Source organism: Aptenodytes patagonicus, chromosome 14 (genome assembly GCF_965638725.1).
Source record: "Aptenodytes patagonicus chromosome 14, bAptPat1.pri.cur, whole genome shotgun sequence".
Taxonomy (NCBI): domain Eukaryota; kingdom Metazoa; phylum Chordata; class Aves; order Sphenisciformes; family Spheniscidae; genus Aptenodytes; species Aptenodytes patagonicus.
Window position 1 is genome coordinate 18031575 of NC_134962.1, and position 26448 is coordinate 18058022.

Sequence of the window (26448 nt, forward strand, 5' to 3'; positions counted from 1 at the left end):
GTAATTTGCACAGCCCTGAAGCATTTTGTTCAGCCCAGAATGAAACAACCTCTTCCATCTTCCAGTTATTTTACTGGTGTTTTTTAGGTCATCCTCTGAAAGAAGCGTAAGGGGAAAAAATGGAATGTTTCAGCCAGTTTGATTTCAGAAATGTCCATGCAAACCAGGCTTCCCTCACTGTAGGTATTGCAATCAAAACTCTTTGCCAAATGGGAGCTGTTGGTAACCATAGCTCAGGTTTGCCCCAGGCATGGCTGGTTCTGTGGCTCCAGTTCGGGCTCTGCCTGCACCCACCTGGCTCCATGCTGGCCAGCTGTGCTGCCCGACAGCCTCAGTCTGTCCTGACACACGTGCCGGTGCTGCTGGAGCCAGCAGCAGTGAGAGCCACTGGTGCCAGGGCTGAGCCTGGCCAGCTTCACCTGCAAACACCAACCAAAACCTGTTGTGCTGCGGGGAGGGACCACGATCTTCAGCTCTTATCTCCAGACGGGCATGCACAAGAGGTCCATGTTGGAAGGCCAAGGTGACAGAAAGAGAACACACCAAGCTGCTGCTCTGTGGCAATGTCACGGTGTCTCTTGCTGATGGTGTCCCACTGGGTGCTGGACTCCCCTTGCCACCGTGGTAATGGGTGAAACGGCGGCGTGTGACCCTCCCTGCTAGAGGCTGGCTTGAATAAGCGATGACACAAAGTACGTGCACGTCCCTTGGAAGACTCTTCCAGCCTTCTGGGGACAGGACTAAGGAATCTCCGATCCAGCCACCCTGGAGGCTTGGCCCGGAAAGCAGATGCCCCTGGTCTGAGGGGGGCCAGGGCTCACACACACCCCCCCCCCGTCCTCTCCACCAGCTCTGACCCAGCCTGTGGAGCAGGGGGCGAGGGGGAGCTCAGACCCGCAGAGCTTCACCCGGCTGGGGCCCAGACCGACCCGGCCCTTCTCCTCCGCCCCGAGTCACGCTGCGCCTGACCCCCCTCCACCGGCCCCCCCCCAGGCCCCTCGTACACGGCTGGTCCCCCTCCAGCGCTCGGGCTGCGGGGAAGCGCCCGCGACCGGGCAGGGCCCGCCGGGCAGCGCGGAGGAGGGCGAGCCCAGGGCTGCGCAGCCGGGGTGGCTTCGGCCTCCTGCCTGTGCAGGCGCCGCCCCTCAACGGCCCCCCCGGCCTTCAGCGCCCGCCACCGGCCTCTCCCCCTCAGGGCCCCGCCGCGGGGAGGAGCCGCGAGGCCGCCCCGGCGGGCCCGGCCCGGCCCCTTCCGGCAGCTCGGCGGCGGCGATGGCGGTGCCGGTGCCGGCGGAGGCGGGGGGAGGCCGGCAGCGGGCCCTGGCCGCCGGCTCGCCCGTGGACTACATGAGCATCACCAGCTTCCCCCGGCTGCCCGAGGAGGAGGCGGGCGGCGCGGCCGAGGGCGGCCTCCGCGCCCGGAAGGAGGAGGACGCGTTCCTGGGCGAGCAGGACACGGGTGAGGGGCGGCGGCCGAGCCCGCCCGCGGCCCCGCATGCCCCCGGCCCCCGCCGACCTCCGGCCCGCCCTCTCCCCCCCCCCGGGCCCCCGCTCCGCCCGCGGCCCCGAGCCCGCCCGCGGCCTCCAGCAGGCCAGGCCCGGGGTCCCCCCAAACCGGCGCCCTCCAGACCGCGCTCTCCCCGGCGCTGCTCGCCCTCGGCCGGGCCGAGGGACTCCCTCTCCCTGGCCCCCACGCAGGGAGCGGGGGCTCGCCGGGCTCCCACGTCCTCGTGTTCCCCGGCCCCTCGTTTACCTTGCGGGGACGTGCCGGGAGCTGCGGGCATGGGAGATAGCCAGAGATACCAGGGGTTTGGCACAGAGCTAGCGATCCCTCCTGCCAGGTGCGTGGCTGTAATAAAGTCAGGTGGTCCTTTGATCCTTGAGAAAACCCTTTGCCTGTTTTTAATTCATTGTTTCCTTCTCAATAGTTCAGAGAAATGTTTTTTCTCCTCCATGTCATGTTTCTCCAAGCAACGTTGCCGTTCACCCCAGGGGCTGCTTCATAGCCCACGGGCAGGTCTCTGCCCCATCGACCCCAAAACCCCGAGGCCCACGTTTGAGCAGGCCCCACGTGCCCCTTGTCCTCTGCCCTGTCCCGCTGTGACCGCGGGGTGAAGTTCCCATTGTCCGTTCTCATCCCGTGCCATCCTGCGCTGTCGGGGCGAAGCTGCCACATGCAGGTTTGCGGGAACAGCTCTTCCGGAAACACGAGGCCTCTTGTCTCGCATGCGGAGCACGAGCAGAGTTTGGTGCGGTTTTGGCTGAGCCGGCACCCTGCCAGGCGTGGGGTCTCGGTCTCCCGGTCTCCCCGGCTGCCTGTGCGTGGGGTGGCTGGAGGAGCTGCTGCTCCTCCTCACTGTTTCCCCACTGGTGGGGCTGGTGCCCCACTGGGGGGTGCCAGGGGCTGTATGTGACATCCCTCCCCAATGGCACCCCCTGCCAAGGCCAGTCATGGCCCCCGCCGGAGGCACCGCAGCCCATCGCCACCCCCAGCCAGGCCTCCCACGCTGCCCGCACGCTGCAGGCCCTGCTCACTCAGACCAGATGTGCCGGTGAGGGGCTCTGCGTGTGCTCGGAGGCGCAGGCTGGGAAAGCTGAGCCTTTCCCAGTTGCGCTCCTAAATCACCACAGCATGAATGAGATTAAATTCACCCTTGGGGGATTCCCTGGCTGCAGGGGGTTTACTCCTGGTTGCAGCATCACTGAAATTAAAACTAACTCCCCGCCTGGCCCCCGGAGAGCTGTGCCTTGGAGGTCTTTTTAATGTCATGGCAAGGACAGGGCTGGCAGTCCCCACGGGGATGCTGCCTGCCAGAGCAGACGGAGAGGCACGGCGGGGTGATGTGGGATGTGGGGTTTCCTGCTCACTCCCTTCTCCCTTACTCCAAACCTGGGAAACGTCCCCCTGTGTGGAGGGACAAGCTTCTCATCTTGTCTTTTCCACTTGGTGCTCCTTCCCATCACAGATGCGTGGGGCACTGCAGCCCCCACTGGCTCTCGGCAGCCCCCCAAAAAATTCATCCAGGAGCCCTGGATGATGCCCTGAGCCGCTTGGTCCCATTCGGTGCCCAGCAGGGACGGGCACGTCCCCGCACCTGCACCAGCAGCTCCGTGTGCCTGGCAGTGCCCATGCACAGGCAGGGCATGCTCAGCCAGCGTCCTTCCCGCCGCAAAGGCAGCAGCTGACGCAAGCAGAGATTCAAGGCATCTTTCAGAGCAAAAGAGAGACTTTTTCATCCTGCTGAGCATTGTTTGCCATCTGGCAGATGCCAGGCAAAACCCTGCCCCATTGCATTTGCCATCTCGGAGCTGGGTGTTCGGCGAGCAGCTTGATTTCACAGTGGGCCTCGTCAGCCGGAGGAAGCAAGACATTAAAGCAGAGCCTTTCCTGCCGTCAGAGCGGGCGGATGCCCCGAGGCCCTCCGGTTTGCAGGTTTGCTCCTCTCTGCCCTCCCCTTGCCATGCTTCCATAGAGGTATTTCCTGTTCCCAGGCCACACGTTTTGCTTCGCCTCTGTTTTGCTCAGGTGCTTTAGCTCAAGCATAACTCCAAGTAAGGCTGCTGGATTTTTTTTTTTTTATATCTTAATTTCCTCTTCTTCAGTCCTGCTGCATTTCAGAGACCTGTTTGCAAGTCAGTGCTGTGTTAAGAACCCTTCCAAACGGAGCAGTAACTGTGGGCCCATCACTGAAGACTGATGAATGGACTGAAATGGAGCAAAATTCAGGTTTTTTTGCCCCTCTTAATCTCCAGGGAAGTCAGTTTGGAATAATTAGAGCTAAAGGAAGGGATCAGTAAAATGACCTAAAGCAGCATCTGAGCCAGAAAGTCTCTTGAGAGCTGAGATCAATAGGGAAGGTAATAGCCTTGCTGGAAGGGGCACGGTGTAATGTTAGCACTGGGTAAACACTGCAATAAGAGCCCCGTGTTGCTCAATAACTAACACTTGTTTTCTCCCTGCTGCCCACAAAGACCCAGACTCCTTCCTGAAGTCTGCGCGTCTCCAGCGCCTGCCCTCGTCCTCATCAGAGATGGGAAGCCAGGACGTGTCCCCTCTCCAGGAGACCAGCAAGGACCCTTTTTCTGGAGACTGCAGCTGCCGGCAGGATGGGCTGACTGTCATCATCACCGCCTGCCTGACCTTTGCCACAGGAGTCACGGTGGCCCTGATCATGCAGATCTATTTTGGGGACCCTCAGGTAAGACGAAACAGTGGCTTTGCAGTCAGGCTTTGGCTCCAAAAATAGGAGAAGCTCCCTAACTTTCCTCCTTGCCAGCAGTTTAGCGGGGTAAGTGCTGGTGAGCCCCGGCCAGTGTCAGTGAGACCCTGGGTGCTGAGTCTCTCTCTGCAATTCCACCCCAAATTGTCTTGAAAGCTTTTTCCTGCGGCTGGGGGTTGTGCTTGGAGAGGCGAGCTGGGCTCTCGGCACCTGCCCCGCGGCCGGGGTGTAGATGGCCGTGCCTGGCAGGTTTGGGGGTGCTGCCGGGGGGAAATGGACCGCCCCGCTGCTGTGTCTCCAGCTGTGGTTTGAGCCAGATGTGAATGCTTTCAGAAAGCAACCCTTAGTTAAGCAATAGGCATCTTTCGTACATCTCCACTTGGAGAGAGTTTTATGGATCTGTATGCCCAGGCTCACCTCTGGAACAATCTGTCCAGGACCAAGCAGGGGAATAGCTGAAAACAGAGCTGAACCTCCTGCTAATCTGTCCCACAGACCAGTGCTAAATTGCAGAGCAAAGGCAGCATGGCCATGGGGTCATACCTTCCTGCAGAACATCTCCTGCCAAGTACTGCAGCCTGAGAAGGGCCAAGGGGCAGCCAGTAGTCACCATCATCTCCATATGCCGCCCAGCAGGGCAGAGTTGCCTGCAAGTCCATGTGAAAGAGATTTGCTTTTTTTTAATTTATTGTTCTCTCACTGGCATGCAAAACGCAGCCATTGGGAGTGGAGTGGCTTGGCCCCACGGCTGGCTGGCGTGTGGCGCCGGAGGGAGGCTGTGCAATGCAGCCCCTTTCGTGGCACCGCTGGAAGGGCCAGTCCTGCCCGCCAGCCTGCTGTGGCCCTTCTGTCTTCGCACTTCCCAAGGCCACTCTGGCTCACGTTGAGATGCTGCAATCTGTACTGTAGGGTTAAAATGAACCTTTTACAACTTCCCGTGACTGCATTAGCACTGGTGCTGGCACCAGGGAAGGATGAGAACAAGCCGTGGTACTGGGGGGGGATGCTGCATTCTTTGCAGCTGTATTCCTGTTTCCAGTGACCGCATTGCTGCAGTGCAGTGACAGCACGCTGTCGCCCATTGCTCTCGAGGATTAGTCCGACCCTGCTCTGGGGTTGTGGAGGACAGGGTGAGATGTGGCCCACCAGGTTAGCATGTCTGCTGTTGAAAGCCGGCTGAGCTGATGGCCACGGCTACATGCAGAGTGGCCACAGCTGCCCTGGTGCAGGGATGTGCCAAGGGACATATTACTCCCACAGGCACCTGCAAATGCAGATCAGCCACAGCCTTGGCGCTGGCCTCAGGCTTCAGGTCCCACAGAGCTGGGCAAAGATCTGGGCGGCACCAGCACCCCTCCCTGGGCACAACCACTCTCCTCTTCTGGCAGATCTTCCACCGTGGCGCCGTGGTCACGGACGCTGCCCGCTGCACGGCGCTGGGCATAGAGGTGCTCAACAAGCAGGGCTCCTCAGTAGACGCGGCCATCGCCTCGGCCCTCTGTGCGGGAATCGTCAACCCCCACACATCGGGGATCGGCGGGTAAGTGTTGATCACTCACCCCTGTGCTGTCGTCTGCGGTTGTCCTTAAGCAGGTGGTTTTCCCACCAGCTGAGACGTTCCTTCATAGTAGCCCGAGTCCCAGCACGTGATACCAGGTCTCTGACATCAGGTGGTGGACGTGTCCACATCTGCACAGGGACGGGGACCCTTCCTGTGCACTGAGTTGACAGCAAGAGACAGAGACCCCCAGGGAGGGAAAAGCTGCGTCTGCCATAGTGGCTGCCAGGAAAGTCCAAGCCTCAGGCTCGAGAGGGTTGAAGAGTGACCACAGGCTGCCGAGCCCCTCTGCAAGTGTGCCAGGAGCTTGCAACACCTTGGGCTCTGTCCCAACGCTTTCAGACATTGAGTGCTTCCCTCCATAAGCTGTGCTCCTGCTGCAACAGGAGGCTGAGGTCCGAGCCTGGCTCTGGGCAGCAGCCAGGGGAGGCATGGCGGCGAGGGGTGGCCTCCTCCCAGTCCTCATCCCCAGGGTGGCATCCATGTGAGCCTGGTGCTCTTGGCTCTGCAGGAGGTCTCGGGAGCATTGCATAAAACACCGCCACCTGATAGCTTCTCCAGGCTGCGCCACGGATTGCTGTTGTAAGCAAAAACCCTGTTTTGTTGCAAAACTCCTCGGATTAGAAAGAAAATCCCACATAGTCCCAGCCTGGCAGTGGAACAGAGCCAGTGGCCCTCTGGCCAGGCTGGCAGGGACTGATCCAGCCTTGCTGCAGGCTCAGCACGGGGGCTGCCTGCGTCCCGCACTGGCCCTGGCTCGGTTGTCCTGAACTGCTCTCTGGGGAAGGGCAGCAGCAGTCCCCTGCGCCTCTGGCCAGCCCTGGGTCACTGCTGAGGCTGGTGACCTGCTACGATGGCCCCGTCGCGCCGGGACTGGCCCCGGCCCCAGTGGCACCCGCACTCTTCATTTTGGCTTTACGGCAGCGGCTGTTGCAGGGACAGCTGGTGCCGTGCCGTAATCCCCGTCTCGCTGCAGGGGTGGGGTGATGCTGATCCACGACATTCGGAAGAACAGGAGCTGGGTGATCGACTTCCGTGAGGTGGCTCCCCTGGGCATCCCACTGGAGGGGGACCTGCAGAAGGGTACCAAGGTGAGGACCAGCGTCCCACAGCCGACCCCTCCAGGGCTGTAGCTGGCTGATGCGTCCAGCTCTCCCTGCAACTCTCGGGCCTGGGGAAGCGACAGGAGGCCTCTCCCATCATGGGAGATCCTGGGCCCTACAGACGTGAGGAGTCCAGGGAAAATACTTCTTTGGCAGCCCCAAAACGCCTGGAGCCTGCAGGGCTTGGGGAGTAAAGAGGCATGTCCCTCCGGCAGTGGAGAGCTGCGAGAACAAGAGTCCCAGGAAGGAGTACAATCCCATGTCATTCTGCTGAGTTATTTCTCCTGACCAAACTGAGTTGAGACCAGGATTGAATTTGACTCTTTCCTTCCAAAAACTTTTATTCCCTAATATAGTGTGTTGCTACAGACCTCCTTCCCCCTCCTAAAGACCATGCAGACACTTCCCATGTGAACATGACTCTCCTTGACTTGCAGTTGGGGACCATGTCTCGTGTCCTCCTGGGAAGAAGACTGCTATTCCTTTTTGTCCTTCCTATTTTACAGCCAGGTCTGCTCGTGGGGGTGCCAGGCATGATACAAGGAATGCACCAGGCGCACCAGTTACATGGGAGGTAAGACACGAAGCTGGCACAGGCGGGCTGTCCTCGTGCTGCGCAGGCTGTGCCCTGGGGTTTCCGCGGGGGTTGCTGGGAGCACACGAGCCCTCGCCATCAGACCACGTTCTCAGCCACCAATCAAAACCATTAGCTAAGGGGTATTTGGAGGCTTGTGTTGAAAAATATGTTCGTTTTTTGGTACTTCATTTAACAAAAGAAAGAATTCAGCTTGGTCAGGTTTTCTGCAAAGCGAAATTTTGGCTAACAAGACGGACAATAAATGTTCTCTTAGAAATAGGCACAGGACATTTTAATGCATGTCTGTGTATTTTCATTCTCTCTTTAGCTGGACCCTAAGAAGTGTGGCTGTCCTTGATGCCCTGTTGGGATAGGGAGGGAGGGATCTGAATGACTTGCTCAGGGCCGGGGCCTGGCTTGAGATTTTGCTCCAGAGATGCCCCTTCCCCTGTCCTTGCACTGATATTCCTCTCTGGTGCACATCGTGGAGCACTGAGATGATCCTGCTAAAACAAAACAACCCACTGAAAGCTCAGTGCTCCTTTTGGCCACCGCTGGCCCCACAGTTTGGTCTTTCAGGAGCCCCCGGACCGCAGAGCCGAGCCCTGCGCTTGCTCCCCACCACCCTGCCCTGCTGCACCCCTCCAAGGCACGTTTCTCCTTGTCCTTTCTCCTTTGGCAGACTCCTGTGGTCCGAGCTGCTGGGCCTTGTGGCTGGTGTCGCCCAGGATGGGTTTAATGTCACACACGATTTGGGTGAGTACCTGATGGGGAGGCAAGGGTGGCTGCTTAGCACAGAAGAGCACACTGGCCACTGCGCTCGGGTGCGAGGCAGCTGGGGATGTACGTGGTTATTCATGGGAAATTAAGGCTCTTTGGACCTGGAGATGGATGGTGTTGGGAGCTGAGCAATGCATGAGCCATGGTCTGCAAGGGGAAAGCGTGGTGGCAGCAAAACTGGAGCCCTTCCCCAGCGCTGGTCAGGGACAGGTCAGAGCAGCCCACGCTGAGCAGCCACCCAGGGCCAGCCAGGGAGGGGCACTGGGGTTTCTTTGGGTTTCCTTCCCAGCTCTAATGGATGCATGATCCAGCCTCCCTCTAGTTTTGAAATAGGGCAAGAGGCAACGTCCCCATCAGGCGCACATTGACTCCAGGTCCCCTGCGCGTTCCTGCACCCTGGCTTTTCTGGATGTCCTTCCCCTTCTCGCCCACAGCCAAAGCCATAAGTGAACTGAAGGACCTGAACTACTCTGACAAATTTCGGGAGATCTTCCTGCCGGACGGCCAGCCCTTGCTGCCTGGCATGCTCGTCAGGCGCCTGGATCTCGCGGCCGTCCTGGAGCTGGTGGGGGCAGAAGGGGTGTCAGCTTTCTACAGCGGAAACTTGACCCAGGAGATGATCTCTGAGGTGAGCCGTGTCTGTCCCTGTCTCTGCCCCAGACCACACGGCACAGCCTGGGCGGGGGTGCCACCTGCCATGTCACCTGCTTAAGGTGACAACCTGGAGATAAGCCATAGCCAAGTGTCAGCACAATGATGGGGACAAATGCGTGGAGCCTTCTTTTCCTTTCCTGTCCCTGTCACTGCAGTGGTGTAGGTGACACACAGGTCACTTCCACAGCCTACAGCAGTGAAACCTCCATTTCCTTTATAACCAGGACAGACTGTTTTTTCAAAGGAAAAAAAATCCCAATTTCAAGACCCGTTCTGGGTGTTAGTATTAGTGACAACCCCCTTTTCCCCATAACGAGAGCAGCCCCACTGTTGAGAAGCAAATTTTTGTTGTTAATGGGACTGTACGATATAGACTCCAGGAAGGTGGTTTAAAAATAAAACTGTGAGCCTTGTGAGCAGAGGATCAGACAGGTTTGGTCCCACTTAAGGATGCCCTAGTTTAACTCCTGTTGTTAGAGGTGCTCTGGAAAAAATAGCAACAACAAACAAAGTAATTATTCTGGTAAAAAAAACCCAAACAACTTTTATACCTGTGTAGCTGCAGTCCGGGTGGTTAGCGACACCATTTTTCCCTACCACCGTGGCTCAAGTGATGCACCTTCAACATGTCATCAGTAATCTGGAATGGGTTCATTCAGCTCAAGCCTTAGGCATTTGTGAATTCTGTGTTTGGGAATCTTCTCCTACGGTTCACCTGGACCACAGCAGTGGTGGAGAACGAGGAACAGGAAAAGTCCCAAGCTTGTGGTGCACCTCCACAGCTAAACCCTGCTTTATCACCCCATTCCCCTGACCTGAGGGCTGCTGCAGGGAAACATAAACTCTCTATGGAGGAGCAAGGCCCAGGGTTGCAATACCAAAGACCCTGGCAAGCTCTGGGATCAAGCGCGCAATTCCAGCTTTGGTTGCAGAGCAGAGCAAAGTGCTGGCTTCCCACAGTGTTTATTGTTCCAGCAAAGGGAGGGCATTAGTGTGCTGAAATCAAGTAAAGCTCCAAAACACCCTACCCTTTGTTTCCATCCTGTGGCGGGAAGGCACAGGTGCAAAAAAGTATTCTCTGGGGAATTTGAGATGGTGTCTGCAGTGTGGGGGGGACCTCGGCTTCTCCCCTTTCTGTGCCATCAGGCTCCTCCTGCCCCACTCCCCGCTGCTCTGCCTGGGCTTTCCGCTGGCCGAGCTCCAGGGAGCCAGCTTCTGGCACAGGCACCTGCCTGCTCATCTCAGCCATTGGGTTCAACCTGGGACTGCTTTGGGAAGGGGGCAGGGATCCCAAGTAGGGGATACATCTTCTTTTGCAGCTTTGGGGTGGTTTGACATGCCCCCCACAACGTGCCCTGCTTTAGCTTTCCTGCTCCAGTGATTCATCCATTTCTGCCAGAGAAAGAGTTTTCTTGCCAAGTTAGCTGGCTAGTTTAGAAATCAGAGCATGCACAGGTTATTTCTTCTTGCCCGTTTTCGGATGGGAATCCAGGGACTCATAGCAGCAACTCACCCCAGCAGAACCTCTCACCAGGTTGTGTGGCTTCTCCTGGGTGGAAGGAAAGAGTTGGCCCATGAGCTCAGTAGCACCTGTACACTGACTGAGAGTATTACCTACTTCAGGGGATTTTAAGATCAGCAGAGTGCAGTTGTGATGGTCCTGCCTCATCTCCATCATGACTCAACCACAGAAGACCTGCAGTGGAGGGAATTACCCATCTTTACTATGTTCATGAAAATTACCAAGCCCAGTAAATTGTACCTCTAGGAGAGTCTTACAGAAAGACCAAGGGTACAGCAGATCACTATCACCTGAAATAATTAAAAATAGGTCGGGAATTGTATGCTAAAGATTTCTAGTGATGGCGACCTGATACACCCAGGTTCCTTCTCTCCTGGATCCATATATATCTTTTAGCCTGGCAGTATTCAAATGCTTCATAACCTTTAACATACTCATACTTGTCGCCCAGGGGAGAGAAGGCTGCGAGGCGGTGCCAGTGCCAGTCCCCATCCCCATGGGTAGGCAGAATGTCTTCAGAGCACCCATGGGGTGGGTGAGCTTTTGGAGGTGAGCTGCAGAGCCTTCCAGCGGTGGTGAATGGTGAGCCAGGCCACCAAGGCCATGAAAGCACAGATTTTCAGGGTATCCTGAGGAACCTGGCACTTGGCTTGGGAATCTCAATGGTATTTGTTTGACAGTGTGTGTGTGTTCACCTGGGCCAGCACAAGGAACACAGAAAGCCTTGACCCAGCTTTCTCAGTATGCGCTGCTTTGCTCTCCTACGCAGGTCCACAACTACGGAGGAGTCTTGGTGGAGGAAGACTTCAGCAATTACAGTGTCACAGTGGAGAATCCCGTCCACACAGTCTACCGAGGTGAACGCCTGACCCATTGCCATGCAACTCCAGTCAAAAGTTTGCTTCACCTGGCAAGAGGTGGCGACAGTATTTAACAAGAGTTGAAGTCAAAGCTGTGCTGAGGTGTCTGCAGAAGAGCCCTCCAGGGAGTTTTCTGTTATTGCCTACTGACACTGATGCATCGTAGGCAATTCAGGAGATTTTCAGCACTTTGAAATGGGCCTTTTTTTTTCCTTGATAGTGACCAATGGTATTTTGATAGTGTTAGGGTGTAAAGATGCAACGTGATCACATATTGATGCAATGTCTAGATAGAAGCTGGACCGTAGGCTGGTGCCAACATCTGAAGACAGTTCCCAAAGTTGATCTACAAGGGAGAAAAACTTAGTTTATGCAAAAAAGTTTCTAAAATGTCATTCTTTTCCAGAAATCCCTGTATTTACTCTCCTTATAGCTGTAACGTTGCAAACCCATTTTATCTCTGTTATTCCGTACTGCAGTCCAGAAACCAACCAGCCTACCAACAAGAACTGAATTTCAGATGTAAAAAAAAGCATCCCTATTTGGGCTTCCTTTATCCATCATAAAGAAACAGAAAAATACAACAGGAATGTTTTGGGAAATCCTTTTCAAATCATGTTGCTTTCCATTATTTCTCCTTAAATCTGGAAAGGTTTCCCTGTCCTCAAGGACACTAGCTTATGGGAAAGTATTATAACTGGACAGTATCTGACAAAAGCAGCTTCATTCCTCTCTTCTTCCCTTCACAGGTCATCTTGTTTTCAGTCCCCCACCTCCACATGCAGGTCCTGCACTGATCACAGCACTGAACATCCTTGAGGGCTTTAACATCACAAGTCAAGTATCCAGGGGGAATATCTTGCACTGGATGGCAGAGGTAAGAGGAGGTTCAACATTTGGCTGAATTTCTTGAGCTGCTAGAGAATAATTTATTTATTCCTTGGTTGTACAAAAATGTTTGTAGGTAATTCCCAGAGGAGAATGAGCAAATAGACTGCTAAGGTGTAAATCTGAGCTGTGCTGCTGCCTCAGGTAGGTGCAGATCCTGGAGCCTCTTGCTTAGGCAGAGCTTTTTCAGAAGAACAAACCGTGGCTTTTGCCCATTTCTTGTATGCGATCATCTCTTCAGAATGACCCCACAAGCAGCTGGTGGTGGTCCCATCTATTTCCTCCACCTCTTATGCTCCAGTGGCCCTGGCCGTACCAGAGCACTGCTAGGGCACTGCAAGGAGAGTCAGCAATGTCATGCTGTAAGCAAAAACCTACATGCGGCGATGACAAGGAAAACTGACCCAACACTATGTTTTTTTTAAATCTTTACATTTTAGCCCACCTCATGATCTCAGTGGTCCAGATCACGATTTTTCCAGTATTTAGGGCTGTCAGCCCTACCAAAACATTGCAGCTTCCCAGGAAGTCAAGCAAGTGCTCAGTTTCCTGCTCTGTAAGCAGAGTTATGTTCTTAGATGTTTAACAGATCCACAGCGAGGCTTTACGAGTTGGGACTTTTAAGCAAGGGTGTAACCACATCCTTGTAGCAGGCAGGACAGTGGGTGCTTGGCAGTTATTGCCTCTCAGCAAAAATGCAACAAACGGAGGTGTTACACACTGCTAGGCCTGTGCAGAGGCAGAGAAGGTTGACTCACCTAAGTTATTTTTGAGCTCTCTTCAGGAAGCCTTGGATGAATCTATTTGCTCTGCATTTGCACCAGGCCAAGAGTTTCACCCATTGGTTATCATGTCCCAGCTGAGGAACAGCAACCTCCAGATAAAGGGCAGTCACTTCAGAAGACATGTAACCCTGATTATTGGGATCACATGGCTGAACACATGGCTGAGATTCAGTGCTAGGTCAGCACCAGATAGTCCAGCCCTGAGACAGCCATGACCAAGATGTCCTTAACCTGTGCCTGTGGGGTGGACGTGATCTGCTTGTTTCAGTGGAGCTCTTCCTTGGCCACCAAGCCTCTTGTACATCCTCCGTATGGTATGGTGGTCAGGAGACTAATGGAAACGCCACCTTCTCCACAAGTTAATCATGTTCTACACTGTACATCAGAAGATAAATGATGACACTTCAGGAGAAGTTGTTGATGCGTGGCATGTATCAAAACAGAAGTCACATCTAGCTATCTACCTGCAGGGTAATGTACTGTCTTGAATCTTGAATGAAAATGGCATGACCTGCAAGCTGAAAGTCTAGTGCATTTCTGCTAGGCACAAGCTGGCTTGATTGAAGAGCCCATTTCTCCTTGTGGCTGCCCTCTGGCTATGCACTGTAAAACCAGGGCTGGATAAACTGTGTCTTTTGAAATTTCATCTTCCCATTTTTAATGGACTGGCTTAGGCAGGATTCTGCATGTATGAGAAACCAGATCCCTTCCTCTTTTTACACCATCATTCCCTTAAGTGTGCTGGGACTAACGCTTTCTGTTCAAACACTTTGGATGACTTACAACTAGGAACGTGGGTAGCAGCTGGTGAGCAGAATAGCTCATTTCTGTTCAGCAGTGGTGCTGTGCCAGTGGAGCTGCTGACCAGAGGCAACGGCGAGCCTGGGACCCACCGTCCCACTGGCATTCAGTGTGATCTCTGCTGTTGTGGTGACCACTCAGGAATGGAAATATAAAGTAAGTGGCATCCTGGTGACCCTGTCTGCCAGCTGGCAATGCAGCTGAACCACTGAGCCGGGCTGAGCCAGCTGGTCGGCTCCTGCCAGACATGTTCCACCTTGTACAAACACTGCTGGATGCGCTCAGCTCCCCCAGCACACAGTTTGCCATGCCAAACTGGTGCCCTTTGGTGTGTGGCAGCACTTTGCACTGAGGTATTCCCAGGACCAGGCTTTTAGACATTTTTCTTCATAGGCTTTAGCCAACATGCCAGGAGACCAAGTACCTCTTCCTGTTTAGAGTATCAAAAGTTGTATTTCCAGAGCCACCTAAATGTTTTTCTTTCTTTCTTTCTTTGTGTGTTCAATTTAGACATTAAAAATAGCCCTGAGTCTAGCTAGCAGCCTGGGAGACCCATCTGATGATGTGTCCATCACTCACGCTGCAGAAGGCATGGTGAGGTAGGTCTGAGGCTGACAGGCACGGTGACAGTTGCAAGATGTGTGGTTTGGATATCATTCCTGGATTCGCTCTTTTCAGTGCACAGGGAAACCTGAGGTTTTTCTACCTCTGTTTTACTGAGGAAAGTTCAGTCCTTGAGCGTCCTCCTAGGGCTCACTCTTCCACAAGGATCACGGCTGATACCACGGGGCTCTGGGGATGGCTCATGGGATGTCCTCACACAGAGGTTTCCTGGAGCCAGCTTGATCTTGAGGGTTCCTCCCTCTTTCTCACCCCTCTAAAAATTCCTTCTCAGCACGTTGGACAAATGGCCATCCACGTGGTCATGGCCACACATGCAGTTTCTGACTCTCCCTTCCCCACCGTGGGGCTCAGTGCCTTTGTGGTACACCCAGATGCGCGGGAGAGGCCAGGCCTGGGGTTTCAGCCCAGCCTTCCACCTCAGAGCCAGGTTTAGCCATGGTTGGTGGCCAGAGCTGGACCTGACTTGCCCTCCTCCTGGAGGACTGGCATTCAGCCGTGTGGTGCCACCCCTCGTCCATTGGGGGTGAGTTTACCACTGTAGACAGAGCCTGGGAGGTCCATGGTGTCGCCCCTCTGTGCAGACTGAGCCATCTTGTCTCCTTCCATCAGGTGAACCAAAGGAGCTCCCGGTCCTCAGTGCCATCCCCCTCAGGGAGACACTGCCAGTAGCTGTGTAGATGTACCCCCACAGAGAGACCAAGAGATGTTCAGCTTCCTAGACTCATGGCTTTCTTTCCTCTTTCCCTCCCTCATTGCTGAAGTAAATCAGAAGCTAATTCCCTGCGCCAGCTGATTAATGACTCCCAGTCCTTCTCATCTGATCTCCGCATGCCTCACTTCTCCGTGGAGAGCGGACCTGCTGCTAGCCAGGTCCTTGTCATGGGACCCGATGACTTCATTGTTGCGGTTGTAAGGTAAAGGATTTCCTTCTTCCCTCCATAATGTACTCAGAGGGTGGGAGCAGGGCGAAGAAAGCAGGTTCAACAGGACAGGATGGGACCAGACCTGGGGCAGCTGGTGCTGCTCTGCCCTGTGCAATCCTACAGCCCTCTCGCAGTGAAACATGTCTGGATTGGCCTGAATCTGCTCCATGGAGAAGAGGCAATGGCCAAATTTGAGGTCTGATGGGGGCATGGAGACAGATCCATCACCTAGAGGTGAATCCTTAAACACAGGGAGGGACAGAGCTGCTATTGCCTACATGGTTCCTGCTTCTAAGTACATGGAGACTTTCACTCCTCACATCTAACCAGCCCTAAAGAACTACCGAAGAGTCTCTATCAGGCCCAGATGGGACAGAAAATTGGAGTCCCGAAAGCCTCGAGGTGTACAAAAGTCTCTGGGAGGATTTTTATGAGATTTTGTGTTTCTTTTCAGTTCTTTGAATCGTCCCTTTGGCAGTGGAATAATAACACCCTCTGGAGTCCTCCTGAACAGCCAGATGTTGGACTTCTCCTGGCAAAATAAAACAATGAACCACTCCATTCCCAGGCCGGTAATGAATGACATGACAAATTCTTTATTTGAGCTGTCCGTACCATTTTTTCCAATTTTATTCTCATCTCCACAACAGGGAGGCTATTTAATGCCTTATTAATAACTGAGAGACAACAGTCTGTAGAAAGATCCTATTTTTTCATTATATGAGCCGCTGAAACAGAGTAAACAGAAGGCTTCATGTGTATCAGTTATCATTATAATGCAGTTTTATCAAACAACGCTGCACATCTCAGCTACTGATTTTCCCTGCAGTCCAGATGCACTTTAAAGCAAACGTCCTTTTCTGTGGACTTGAATTAAGGACTCTCTGTAAACCCACAGAGCAGCAATTCATAAAAGTAACAGATAGCAGGAAAAAAATCTTCGGGTCTTGGAAAGAAACAATTACAGACCAGTACCGGTGGCTGCCAGTGCTGCCTTGTTGTTTCTTCTTTCCATGTATTTAAAACCATCCCACTTTGCTGGGTTGGTACTTTAGAAGTGGGTGAATGGCTCCGTATACCTTCTGTAAAAGAGAGCCACGGCATGAACGGGACAGATCCTGTTAACATCAGAGAGCATTATCACAGCAGTGAGGATGTCAGCCTTGTAAAACTACACAAGTGCAATTGCTGGCTGAAGCATAAAGAGTAAGAAGTTAACCTGCACAATTTGAGCACCAGCAAAGCTTTAGTTGGCTTGTTGAAATGTTTTGGTGTGTCTTTTCTTCAACTGCAGCAAAATCTCATTCAGCCTCGGAAACGGCCCCTGTCTTTCCTGTTGCCCACCATCGTGAGACCGTCCGAGGGGATGTGCGGGACGTACCTATGTCTGGGAGCTAACAACGGGGACAAAGCCTTGAGCAGCATCGTTCAGGTCAGGGCTGTGTCTGGGCACCCACCCTCTCAGAGCAGCTGTTGAGCTCAACGCTGAGTAGGGTCCCCTCCTGCAGTACAGGCTTTCCCTTCCTAATGTCCCAGGCTGTGTTGAAACTGGTGGCCGCAGGATTACAAGTTCAGTCTTTGATGTCACCAGTTCCACACATTTGGTTTTTTCAAATCTCTAAGAGCTACCGGTTTACTTCTCTTGGACCTTTCCTGGTGGCACCACTCATAATTGTAGAGGAAAAGCACCTTGGCAAAATCTGTAATGGTTTTGCGTCATTCTAATACCTGTTCAAAGCTCATCTTCAGGATCATTAGGAAAAAAAAAGAGCATTTTGTATTCAGAGAATTGCAGGAGACTGGCGGGCTCCTTTTAGTGCATTCCCGACTGATTTCCTCCCTGCTCAGCACTTGCTATAAATTGGGCAGCTTCTCCTAATTTATGATTTGTAATGAGGTGAAGTACTTGCCAATAGCTTGACTGCATGCACAACAGCAATGGATTGCTAAAAAGAAAGGCACAACAAGAATGGCTCCCATTTTCCTTACCTTTTGGAAGGCATTATTCAGAGCAAAACTAAAGCCAACCATTGCTTCCTAATGCTTTGTTTGGAGAAGTCACGTGCTGAGCTCTTGGCTGAAACAAACATGTATTTAGAGATTACATCATGTTCCAGACACACAACTCTCCTAATTTAGCAGGAACTATGTGACAAAAAGCCCATGCAATCCTGAAAAGGTACCGCTTTTCCACCAATGATATACAGGCCATATTTCAAGGGCCTCTTCATACGTGCAAAACCCTGCGTTAGTTCATGCAGTTTGGTAAACGGTTCAAAATCTTCTTTGCCTGCTGCATCTTGCAGATGTTGGAGCCACCAATTAGGGGGATGCTCGGGAAGTTGGCTTCTCCTGTTCTCATTACTTTTTTAATTATTGAGGATTTTTTATTCTCTTGCAGGTTTTGGTAAATGTTTTGACATTTAACAAGAATCTGAGTGAAAGTTTGTCACTTGGTCGACTTCACCCACAGCTTCAGTCCAACACCTTGCAAGTTGACAGTGAGTATGGACACGGGGTGTGGTGCAGCCTAAATCTAGTGTGTTTAGAAAAGGAGCAGGATTTTCTTAGCACACTGCTGTGGAAGTGTGACAGCCCAGCGCACAGCTCACCGTGCTCTAAGGTCCCCCGTGGGTGCGGAGGGTTTTGGGGAAGACGGAAAGCAACCTAGCTTCTTCAAAGCTTGGAGCCCTTGCTGAGCCATGCCCTCTCCCTCTCATCTTGGGAATGCTCCCTGGCCCCTCCAACACCACCTGTCCAAACTCTTTCAGGTGCTTCTCCCCAACCCTCCCTCTGTCCCAGCTCACCTCCTGGTAGCAGCCTTGTCCTGTCCTTAAAACCTTTTGGCGATCTGATGCCACTGAGGATATCCAAATAAACAAGACTGCAACCACAGCTTCACCCAGACAGGTCCTGAAAGCTAGCAGATCTTCCTACACTTTATTACCACTGCCATAAATGATACTTTTTCGCTTTCCAGTCCATGTCCCTTAACTCCACCAGCTGGGGAGAAGACAAGGCTTATGGCAAGGCTTGTAGCTTGACAGTGCTGGAAATGCAGCATCAATGCTGACGCTCTGGAGACTGTACTGCCAGCTCTTGTCCTTGTTATTACAAGTCTTGGTCTATTTGGTGTTTTTCACAAAGCCCCATACCTTACCAGAGTGAACCATAAGTGAAATTTCGTTCTCATTTCACACAAAATAGCCAAAGTTTCTAGGCCTTCCCATTTCAGAGGAAAATCTAAAAATGTCTGTTGAGTGTGACCTGCAGACTTGGAAACTAGAATGTAATTAAAACAAATCCAGAACTTCAAAAGGTCCTAATTTGTGGGTTTGGACATTTGGCATCAACAAGATATATGTTCAGACACATCTGCAATGTATATAGCTTAAATAACTGTGGGGTTTCTGTGTGCCTGCTCGGTTTGTTCAGCTGCATCCCCAGCTTCGTATCTTCAGGCACTTCTGTTCATACAGAAATTACAAAACATCAAATAAACAAAATAAAAGCAGAAGAGCAAGCAACCTAAGGTAGATGGCTGGAAGATTAAGAAATACGTGAAGGGGAAGTTGGAAGGCTTATCACAAAGTTTGTCACTTGGCAACTTGTTTTACTATCATTTGTTTTGAGCTGCCTTGCATCTTATTTTGACTAATAACTGTTCATACTGTTATTTGTAACTAAGCTCTTAAGAGCAGGGACTGCCTCGTGTTCTGTAAGAAGAATAACTACAGTAGGTGCCAACAACGTATTTTCCCCTTTTTCCAAAGAGGAGTATCTTCCATGTCTTTAAATGGTCTTCTGGATCCTCTCATTTCCCCCACTGCACAGAGCACTGCCCAGCTCTGAACAGCCTCTGCTGCTGAGCGCTGAAAGACTGCTCCTCGGAGCGGTGAGTGCTGGTCCTCCTCATCCGCTTGGCTTGCCCTAGCTGGGACACCTTCTGAAGAGGCTGCAGGCAGTTTCCTTCACACTGCAGATCCCAACAGGGTTAGAACAGAGCTTTGCATCAGAGGCAACAGTAGTTTCAGTTACAAACTCCTCTTTTAAAATCCCTACAGGTGAATTTCCTGAAGAAGATATTGAATTTCTTGTAGCCGGGGGCCATCAAGTGGATAAAGTCAAAGTGGTCTCCCTAGTTCACGGGGCCAGGAGGACCAACAGTTTAATCATTGGCCTGAAGGACCCCAGGAGCGTGGATGCTGCCGGAGCCACAATATTGTAGCACCTCCCAGATGATGTGTTCACTGAACAAGGCTTAGACAAATCAACCCAAGTGACGTGCGTGTTCTGAAATGGCCCCTTCTCCATCCCCAGGGCAGGAGCCCCACATACACACTGCTGAGGAGACTTTCTGCATTCCCCACCCAGGATGACACCAGAGGGGTTAGCAGCACCAACATACAGCACTCTGGGTTTTTTTTCTTTTATTTTTAAATTATTTGAATAGCAAGCAGCCCGGTCCTTGTTACAGGAGTGCAGGGAGCACACTTTTCTTTTGGCAGAGTCTTGCCAAATAATTTCAGTCTTTTCAAAAGCCCAATTATAGCTGGCATCTTAATTTTAGTGAGCAGGAACATTAGCAAAGGAAAAAACAGCTGATGATGATACTGTCATCTTCATCTCCCTGTCTTTCCCAAGTTCATTCTTTGCCTCTTGTGTAAGCCAATAATTAATACAGCCTAATGTAGTGTTTGCAGGTGCCTGTAGCTGGAATACTGGGGACTCCTTTAATACTCCGTATGGGCCAGCTGATTTTTACCAGCGTGCAGCCTCCTGTGTTAGTTCCTTTTCTCGCATCGCTACATACCTTAAATTTCGGGAGTAAATATTTTGAATCAAGTCGCTGCGCAGGCTCACTGGCAGTCTGATTTTGTAACCGGAGCAATGGTTTTCAGCTTCTAACAACTTCTGGACCCCCAATAGTTCTTACAGAGGTTCAGCCTCCTCCATGGTGAATTTAAGCTTAGTGGTAATGGGCTTAATTTTCTTAGATACTTTTTGGAGATATCTTAGCAGTACTCCACAGACTTGTAAAAATCCGCAGACCATGGACTGAAAACCACATGGAGAGCGTTTAGGTAGGTTCAGGGCTTTCCTTACGCTGCCTTATCTGTCTGCTCTGAAAGCCTGAATCGTGTAATCCCTACAGAGAGGCTTGGGATTTCCTGCTTACTGAACTCATGCCCGTACTTCAGCTCCGTATTTTGATATTAGTGGCTCTATTGGAAAAGCTGAAGAGGGTGAGAGAGAAGGCACAAAACAAACCAAACACTACTGAGGGAATCTTCTGTCTGCAGCACGTAGTGCAAAGTATAAGAATATTTCTGCATTTCTTGTCTGAAATAGAGTGAAGAAATAATACCACATCTGACAGCCGCACCACTTCATTCAACCCACATTTGGACATTTCCTTCTCTTTTTACTAGCAAGTTAGACCGAGGCACCTGGCACTAAAAAATTCTGGAATTTGATCATTTTCTGTGGTCTAAAATGTGATGATTTCCTTCATGGTGCAAATGCATCTATGGCCACTGTACATATTATATATGTATGTCTGCTTATGGTTGTCTTGGTCTTTCATTTGATGATTACCCCAGTCACCCCCAACCCTCCTGAGGGACCCTGTAACACCCATCTGTTTGTAACGCACCTTCTCACACTCGTTGCCATTTGAGACGGGGAGCGTGCGGGTCGTTCTGGGGCGGTCAGGGTGCTACGGCAGATAATCGGACTAATCGCTCCTGCCACCTGCCAGCTGAGGATCTCAGAGCATCTTACGTGAAGCCTTGCACGTTGCACCGAGGAAGGACAGAGATACTTTTATGCTCCGCTGAAGCGCAGCCACCCATGAGAAGAGCACGACAGCTGCCTAGCAGACGGGAACATCAATGGTATTTTCTGTTACAAATGCGTCAGTGGCCTCAGCTGAGAGACGGGGGAAGTACAACGTTGTCTTTGGGAAGTTGTCTTCTGTGCCACCACACTGCCCGCAGGGCAAGAAGAGACTTTCTTCGCCACAGGGGCATCAAATTATTTATTTATTTTTTTGTTATCAGCACTAGAGTTGGTCACTGCCCGCAGTCGGAGCATTTATAAAACTTTACGTGTCTTAGAGCAGACTTCTTCAGGTTTCACGGGAAGGGAAGGATGCAGTTTTGTGCGTTGAATCTCACTGGTGGAAATTTGGGGTTTTCTGGTACAGTACAGCAGTGATCTATCCCTCGGGCACGGAGGTTTACTGTGCACAGCTGCAAAATAAGTGGTCAAGTCATCGTTGCTTCAGTACTTTGCATGGAATATCACAAAACACTTTGAAAGATAAAATTCCTCCTTGTTAACTGAATTCACCAACTCACTTCTGATGCTGGAAACTGTGTATTCATTTGGGAGTTAAAGATTCTGGTCTTGATTCAAAAGGGCACTTACACGCCCCAAGGTACAATTTCACAGCAGTTATTCAGAATCTTAAAATAAAGCATGTTCCTAAGTGCTCTGCTGGATCATGGCCTATGTTGCAAAAAAGAGAAAATTTAAAATAATTGGAAGATGGGACTTAGGCCCCTAGGTTATGGCTAAGAGAAGTAAAAGTATTTTGAATTATTTCCCATTTTCTCTGTTTAAAAATGGCATCAGTATAGCACAGATGTATTCGATATGGAAACCTTTAATCTGCTAATTGGCCCAGTGTCTCCGATACTTTGAGTCCATCTGTTGTGATGAGATCTGATGAATTTAATGTGAGGTACCAAGAAATACCCGATGTTTCTTTCTGTACAGGTGAGATAGACATTGTGAAATAAAGGGCCGTATTCTGGAGATGTGTGTGTGCAGAGTAACTGCATTGATTTCAACCCAGCTATTGCAGACGTCTAACAGCTCTGAAGCAGAATTTGTCCTGAAACTTTTGCATGAAAGTGTCAGTGAGGAGCTCAGAACACAAAATACAAAATATAAAGTGGCTGAGAAAAACAATGAAGAAAAATTTTAAAGGAACAAAATAAACCCAAACAAAATAAACCCAAACAAAATAAAGAAAAGAAAAAAAAGATGCCAAATATGACTATTATGATCTGGTACGTGATCAGCTTGTCTCTGCCCACATTTGCATTGCTCTCCATCAACGTATACTGGCTTTTACATCGGGATAAGCTGGAGACAAGCTCTGCTGCTAAGTGTTACCTCAATTTATCAGTATTCCTCACAAAGGCTCGATGACGTTCATGAGCACAGATAACAAGCAGTGCTTCGCTAGCTTTAGATACCGCTGTTCACCTGTATGCATCGAGCACTGATCGCTGCATATAGAAGCTTAAAGGGGGGACGAGGCGGAAGTCAGCGCCGCCATCCTGCAGCAGGGGGGATGAGGATGCTCCAGCCCCTCGGCCGTGCCGTTTTGTTCCATCACTGTCCCGTGCCCAGACACTGAGAGGGGCTGGAGCCTGCCTTGCTCCCACCGGTCTGGACGGGGGCAGATGCTGCTGGGGTTGTCGGGGTGGTTAGAGCCACGCTGCCGGTGTGGCTTGGGGCAGCGCCCGGCACAGGTGCAGGAAGGGCCGGGGATCCCCTGCTGCCCCTGGGCGTGGGCGTGAGACCAGCCCAAGAGTGGCCCTGGGCACACCGGGTGTTTCTGCACTCCAGCAAGCACCTCCGGCAGCGTGCCTCCCTCCGTGCCTCGGGGGACCGGGGACTGCCAGGCACAGGTGAGGGCAGAGAGCAGCTGGTGTCACCGTAACCGGGACAGCAGGCTCAGGTCCCCAGTCTCTGGGGATGATGACTGGTGTCCTACAGCTCTGCTGCAGCTCTGCCAGTGTCTCTCTGAGGGGTCCCTCAGCTGGGGCGGCAAGTCCAAAAGCGCTTGTTCAGCGTCAGCCGGTCGGCTGGCTGCCAGGGGGGAGCTGGACCCTCCAGGTGGCTGCTGGGTCCCTCTGGACCATCTCAGAGCCTCCTTCCACCTGCTGCACAACTCGACAGGCTTCCATGGACTGATCCCGGACACTGACTTGTTGGAGAGGAAGGGGGGCTGGGCGTCGGTAAACACCATGAGATGAAACCTGCATCTCTTTCATGAACACATCAAAAACACCGAAGATTTTGTAAGGTTTTGCTAAGAATCAGGTGGAGCGGGAAGAGCCCCTGTAGCACCCAGGTATTTTCATCACAGCGGTTTTGGAAAGCTCTTCCATACTTCAGTGATGGACATCTGCACGCTAGCCAGGGAATGAAGAGCTCTGAGAGGCAGAGCACTATCTAAAAATGAAACACATTGTGCGGAGGGCAGAAGAGCCTATGGAGTAGGAGCACTCGAGCACTGAAACACGCTGCCCAAGAAGGGCCCTCCAGTGGCCACAGCATTTTTAGATGCAGATTGTCCTCGCAGAGCTGACCCTGCTGCCTGGGGGCAATATCCCGTTTGACAAGAACTGCTTGGCAGCCGTGACCCTTCATCCACCAGGACTGCCCCCAGCACGGCCGGGGCTCCCCACCCAGCGACTCTCACCCTTCCATCTCCTTGGAGCCGACAAGGAGCGGATGACTCCTGTGGTACTCCCACCCTATCCATCACGTCTGTAGCCAATTGCCCACCTCTCTCTTTCTCGACACACTCACAGTTTAACAAAATCCCAGATCAAAAGTGATTGTGACTGCAATGCAACAGGTCTCCCTTCCTTCTCTCTAAGTGAGCATCGTACCGGTATTAGAGGAGAAATTATTTTGTTCAAGTCATTGTATAATATTTAAGTTTGGAAAAATCTAAAGCTGGTCATGAGTCTACCTACTTTTTCTGTATAATACCTTTACTTTGAAAATACTGTCATCTGAAAATGCATGTAAATATAACCACAGTTTTGACTGTTGTGATTTCAAATGCATTTCTCTGTTCTGTTTGTGGACAATGAAGCAGCTCAAACAGCTGTCTCTGTGTGCTGTACGTAGCCCTCCTCTGCAGGTGATGTTGTATTAGCATGTATCATTTGTTTTGCAGCAAAGCTTCAGAATCCAAACCAAAATGAGGGTCTGCTCATAGAGGGGCTCCACAAACACAGAATGACGGGACAGCTCTAACCCCTAAAAAAATCTCCCGTCTTGGTTATGGTGTAGAGGCCAGGCAAGATCTAGAAAAGTTTAAGCTTCACAGCATGGATCCAGGCTGTGCAATAACCTCAGCTCTGGAGATCTGCCTGCAGTGCACCTTGCTGCAGAGACACGCCTGAGCATGCAGGCAGCAGAATGCCAGGGTGGTAGTGCTTGAGCTGTCCTGTATTTCTTCCCCTCGCAGTCCTCCGCATCACATTATTCCCTTCTCACCACTGCCAGGTGCCTGCCGGTCTCCTGCTCATCGGCAGCCAGTGAGCCGCATGCCTTTGGCTAGCTGCAATATGCAGTATAGCAAACCCACTTTGGGTTCCTCCAGCTGTCGGTCTTAAGCAGAGATGCCTCAGAAGGGTCCTTGGTCGTGTCCTGCCACCCTGGTATCCCTTCAGCTCTGCCTTCCCTTTACTTCCTTACACTTGTGGCAAAGCTGTTTTGAGAGAATGGGGATTAATTTTAATCGTGTGGAGTTTGTGACAGTTCTGGTCTTTCCCAATAGCAGAAGGATAAGGAAAAGCCATCATCAGAAGCAGCGTGCTACAAAGTGCTAAGTGGATGTACGAGGCACCAAGCTGCTAACGAAGGAAGGGCTTGTTTGCAAACTCCATGTGTGATTAGGCACAGGAAAGTTATTCGTGTGGGCCCTCTCAAGCCCAGATCAGAAAGTCACAGCGCTTAGATGGCTCGAGCAGATCTCAGTGAGATACCTCAATATTGTGCCATCAGAAAACTCGGGTTTTGAAAAATAGTGTTCTACTTGTTCTTGTTTGCTATGGTATACGAGATGTGCCCGGTATGAACGTAGGTAATACATGCAAAACCAAGCAAACAAAAAAACCTGAAGGACAATCTTGCAAGACAAGCACAGCAGCATCAGTGGGAAACACGGGGATTTTTTGGAAGCGGCACTCTGATCTAACTGCGCCAGAGCGGGAAATGCATGAGCCTTTTGGGGAAGATCAGGCTGGAGGAGGAACATGTTAAATGCAGCTGGCTTAAGAAGTGGCTCCTGGAACAGAGGAACGCACGAAGGCAAGTGCGGAAGAAAGGTAATTCTCGGGTACTGAAGAAGTCTTCTCTCAGCTTCCTTGCATTTCCAGCCTGTCTCAAAAGACAGGAGCAGAGTAAGGCAAAGCACGGGAACCGTCCACGCTAACGCAAGCAGAAACTCCCCGACAGACAATCAGATGTAACGAACGATACTCGTTGCTGCGACTGACGCCCCGTTTCCTCTTCTGACACCTCTGAGGGCCTCCCGGGGCTTGCGGAAGGGCTTTTCACTTGTCCGTCGCACACCGGAGAGGTGCTGGAGGTGGGGTCCCCCTCCCAGAAACTGGGGAAGACGTAAATGGAAAAAGGCATGAACAGGACAATCCTTCAGTAAAGAATTACTCAATGCTTGTCTGCCGGCAGGGAGCTTTAGAGCTGCGACTGTGAAGGAAACAAGCAATCTGCTTGCAGCTTTCCACACACCAACAATATTTAATTATTAAGATAAGTCACATACTAACCATGATGTTCATTATTTTGTTTTGGGTTTTTTTTATGGAATGCATTTATATGTCAATTTAAAAAAAGATTTTTTTCTGTGTTGTGAGCTATAGTGACAAATGAGCTGTGGGATTGTTGTATTTAAAAGGTTTTGCAAAATAAAAAAACTTTTTCCTCTTTTCATGTAATTTATCCTGCAGTAATCTGCGTAAAGCCCGTGTCAGGGGGGTCTGCGAGGGCTGGCTCCAGCTGTGCAGCCGCACGGGCCTGCACCACCCCTCCTGAAGCCAGCAGGACCTGCTCCAGTTACTAACGTTAATCATACGTGGTTTTGCAGGACCAAAGTCTTTATTTTTCCCACAAAGGTCCTGTGATTATTTTACTAGCCTGAAATAGTAATTGCCACGCGTTTCTCTTCTTTACCACCACCAGGTAATAGCTTTCTGCTTAAAGCAATGACCGGCGGGAAGAAAACCAGGCATTTCTGCAGTGCCACTGTCTTTTTACATTAATTTATCGTTTCTCATATCAACAAGGTTTGTAGGAAGAGACAAACTGGAGGGCTG

General features: G+C 51.5%; 1 protein-coding gene across 2 annotated transcripts; it reads left to right on the top strand.

Annotated features, from left to right (window-relative positions):
• The first annotated feature begins 1272 nt into the window (after positions 1-1272).
• GGT7 (gamma-glutamyltransferase 7) lies at positions 1273-26074 on the top strand. Of its 2 annotated transcripts, XM_076351604.1 has the most exons (16): positions 1608-2180; positions 3604-3727; positions 3973-4199; positions 5609-5760; positions 6755-6869; positions 7388-7455; positions 8141-8214; positions 8673-8866; positions 11184-11271; positions 12024-12151; positions 14259-14347; positions 15134-15286; positions 15750-15867; positions 16590-16727; positions 17697-17796; positions 19360-26074. In XM_076351604.1, exons 1-16 carry the CDS (start codon positions 2175-2177, stop codon positions 19521-19523), a joined length of 1938 nt encoding a protein of 645 aa, XP_076207719.1. In that variant the 5' UTR covers positions 1608-2174; the 3' UTR covers positions 19524-26074. The 2 variants fall into 2 exon arrangements, with proteins under 2 accessions (XP_076207718.1, XP_076207719.1); XM_076351603.1 differs by lacking the exons at positions 1608-2180; positions 3604-3727 and adding an exon at positions 1273-1459.
• The last annotated feature ends 374 nt before the right edge of the window (positions 26075-26448 follow it).

Coding starts and splice junctions, on each gene's coding strand:
- GGT7 (XM_076351603.1), top strand. CDS start 1,273: ATGGCGGTGCCGGTGCCGGCGGAGGCGGGGGGAGGCCGGCAGCGGGCC. Junction 5,761..6,754: donor CACACATCGGGGATCGGCGG/GTAAGTGTTGAT, acceptor GTCTCGCTGCAG/GGGTGGGGTGATGCTGATCC. Junction 15,287..15,749: donor TTCATTGTTGCGGTTGTAAG/GTAAAGGATTTC, acceptor GTTTCTTTTCAG/TTCTTTGAATCGTCCCTTTG.